Genomic DNA, 3025 nt, shown 5'->3' with positions numbered 1-3025 from the left:
ACTCACAAAGATTGGGATTCGGCAGCTTCGAGCTGGCTGAGACTTTCAATAGCAGATTTAACGGCGGCATTGACGTCCTCTTGAGCATCGACATTGGTACTTTGAGCCATGCGTTGAAGCATTTGAGCAGAAGGATTAGTTCGCATCAGTTGATAAACGGCAGCGACTCTAACTTCGGGAACTTCACCGACGTTTTGGTAAATCCTGTACATTACAGCTTGGGCAGTTGTTGGGTTTGATTCCACAAGCTTGTCTAAGCACAAAATCATGAGCATTCGCTGGTACTGGGAGGCCTGTTTTTGTCCTTCCAAGTAAGGTTCAAAGGCTTCCAGAACTTTTTTGTCGCCAACGCTTCCGAGTGCGCGAATCGCAACGTGGATTTTACGCGAGTCCGCTTGCATAACAGCTTCATCGAGCTGCTGAGACAAATAAGGAATTACTACAGTCTTAACGAAGTCTTTTCCGTCTTTTGTGTAAAAAGATCTGAAGCTGGAAGCCGGGAATTGATTCTGAGATTCGGTTTTCTTGGCGTATACCTTGTTTAACAAACGGGTAAACGATAAGACACTGGTTTCGTTGAGTTGCTCTTGGCTCATCACTTCTGGGTTTTGCGTTAAGGAGAAGAATTTTTGCATGTATTCTTCAGTTGGGACTCGTACTGAGTTTGCCATTGAAGCAACCAGTTCGGCGGCTTCGCCCTTTTCAGCTTTCTTCGTAGAAATCCATTCTTCGATGGCCAAAAATGCAGGCCCAGTTCCAGCTTCGGATACAGCATCACGGAAGGTCATCCATGAGCCTTGTTGTTGTTGTTGTTCTGGCTTGTAGAGTTGCTGTGTAACTGCTCTAATTTCCTTCTGATTCATTAATCGGACCAAAGATACAAGCATGGCGTATTTGCTAAGGGTAGACTGAGTCAGAATTTGGTCGGGTTCTGCCAAATCATCGCTGATTTCTCTTGACATTCGTTGGGCTGTTTCCTTTACATCAAAGTCGCTGTTGGCCTTAATGGATTTTCCATGGTATCCCATATAATATGGCAATAGGGGTGACTCTGGAGATTCCTCCATTTGAGGTCTCATCTGGTACTGTACCTGTTCTTCTGAGTTAGCTTCGGTGTGTTCTCCTAGGATGGACTTCTTTATGGATTGCAATAAAGATCGTTTTCCTCTAGGCGTATGTTCTTCGCTTTCTCCACTGGCCAAGTCTTTGCCCTGTAATTTTCGTTGCACTTTGTTGGAAGAGGCAAAGGGATGTTCATAAGTGTAAACTAGGTTTCCAATATCGATGGGGGAAGACATTTCCTGTGGTTGTTTGGTCTGGCTTTTCACTTCAACCAAAGTCATATTTAAAGAGCTGACGGCAGAGCCACGTTGTTTTCCATTCAAAGTTGGGTTGATGATGATCTTATTTACAGTCTGGGAGCTTTGAATGGTGTACTTTGAAAGTTGGCCGGTCAAGACGACCCGAGAGAGGGCAGATCTGGTTAAGAAATCTCCCATTCGGTTGCCAGTTGGCTTTCCTTCCTGAACTTCTCCAAACCCATACTGATAAGCAGGCATAGCTCTGTTAGTAGTGTAGTTCTTGCTCTTCAGTACTTCATAGATCTTTCCATGTCCCTGCAGCTGCTGCTGGGGAACTAACCATGGTTGGCTATCGACCAAATATTCAGGAAGTTGATGAATGTCGTAATTGGTTTCAGTTTCACCTGTGACGGTGTCTTCCATGGTTTGGAACACTGCTTCCATCTTTTCATCATTTGGCAAGGTAGTGGCGTGCGATTCAACAGCCCTTTTGCCTTGGAGATCAAGTTGGAATTGACTGACGATACTTTTAATCACATTCGCCTCCCAATTGGCGACATCCTTTTCCACCACCAAGCTCTTAATCAAGCCATTTTGACTGATGATTTGGAATGGCTTTTTCGAGAGGCCCAATTGCTTGAAGTTCAGCTGAGATTCTGGAATTTCGGAGTTCCAACCATTCGGCATCTGGCTATGAATCTGAGCGTATTGAGATTCAGAGATCCACGCCTGGAGCTTTCCATCAGAACGTGGGGAGACGTGTAATTTGGCTTTGATAAATATACCGGAATACTGATCGGCGAGCTCATTTAAGCTAGTGAGGGAACGTCCATCGACACGATAAACGTACTCAGTGTGGTCCTTCCATCCTGGTTGGCGAGCTCCAAACACCAAACCAACTAAAATTCAAAATTTTTATCAACAAAATCTTTTTGGATTTTCACCCAAGGAAGGAAGAAATCCATGTTTGATAGATAAAACCATACCAAGGGCTAACGCAAGCACTGGAGACCTCATCTTGCACTGAGATCGGAGCTCACAAGTGTGACCACCTCTCCGAGGTCTTCAATACTTATTTGAAAAATTCTGCTGATTTTGCTATGGTAATTAATGATAGTAGCACATCTATTAATGAATGAATGCAATAATCAAATACAAATAGCAGTTATGCAACGAGTTTGTATTATTCAGTTCAGAGGATTAGATTTATGAGCGTTTGGATATTTGGCAACATCATTATTGTTTCTGAAGGTTCAAGTTTCAAATGAACACAATTTGAAAGCAGTTTTCGAATAGTTTCGATTGGAAAATGATTTTGTCGAGATTTTTTTTGCTAAAATAAAAGTAAATTAAAAGAAGTAAAGCAGGGGTTACAAATTCGGGAAATACTACTTTTTGCACTTTTGTGTGGGTTCGATGATTTTTTTTAAATAAGTATTATTTTCGAATTTTCAAAATAATTAGACATTTATGTAAGGGAGATTTTTTTTGCTGATTTAATTGGATTTATTGATTAGTTTAATTGGAAGGCGCGTTATCGTAGTATAAGAGAGTTAAGGAAAAAAGGATGAAACATAAATAAATAATTCTCAATACGCAAGTTTGCTGGGAAAAGCGAACTCTTTTATAAATACGCGTAAGTTCTTGTCATTTTTTTACAAACTTCTTGTTGGGTATTTCGCCTCAAAAATGTTTGTCTTTAAAAAAGACAGAATTTTCTCACG

At 41.3% G+C, this 3025-nt stretch overlaps 1 protein-coding gene across 1 annotated transcript in view; it reads right to left on the bottom strand.

The window, feature by feature from the left end:
- The window catches only part of LOC109541146 (vitellogenin), a 7850-nt gene extending 5478 nt beyond the window's left edge, over nt 1-2372 (bottom strand). Inside the window, exons 1-2 of the mRNA XM_048669066.1 lie at nt 2288-2372; nt 7-2200 (exon numbers count right to left, since the gene is read on the bottom strand). Of these exons, the coding sequence (XP_048525023.1) occupies nt 7-2200; nt 2288-2318 (2225 nt within the window). The 5' untranslated portion in view covers nt 2319-2372. The remainder of the gene's footprint in view (nt 1-6; nt 2201-2287) is intronic.
- Nucleotides 2373-3025: the final 653 nt, after the last annotated feature.

This window comes from Dendroctonus ponderosae, unplaced genomic scaffold, assembly GCF_020466585.1.
Source record: "Dendroctonus ponderosae isolate FM_Combo_2020 unplaced genomic scaffold, Dpon_F_20191213v2 Dpon_F_20191213_1, whole genome shotgun sequence".
NCBI classification, from domain to species: domain Eukaryota; kingdom Metazoa; phylum Arthropoda; class Insecta; order Coleoptera; family Curculionidae; genus Dendroctonus; species Dendroctonus ponderosae.
The sequence above is the reverse complement of the archived record's forward strand: the minus strand, read 5'-3'. Positions and strand labels throughout refer to the sequence as shown.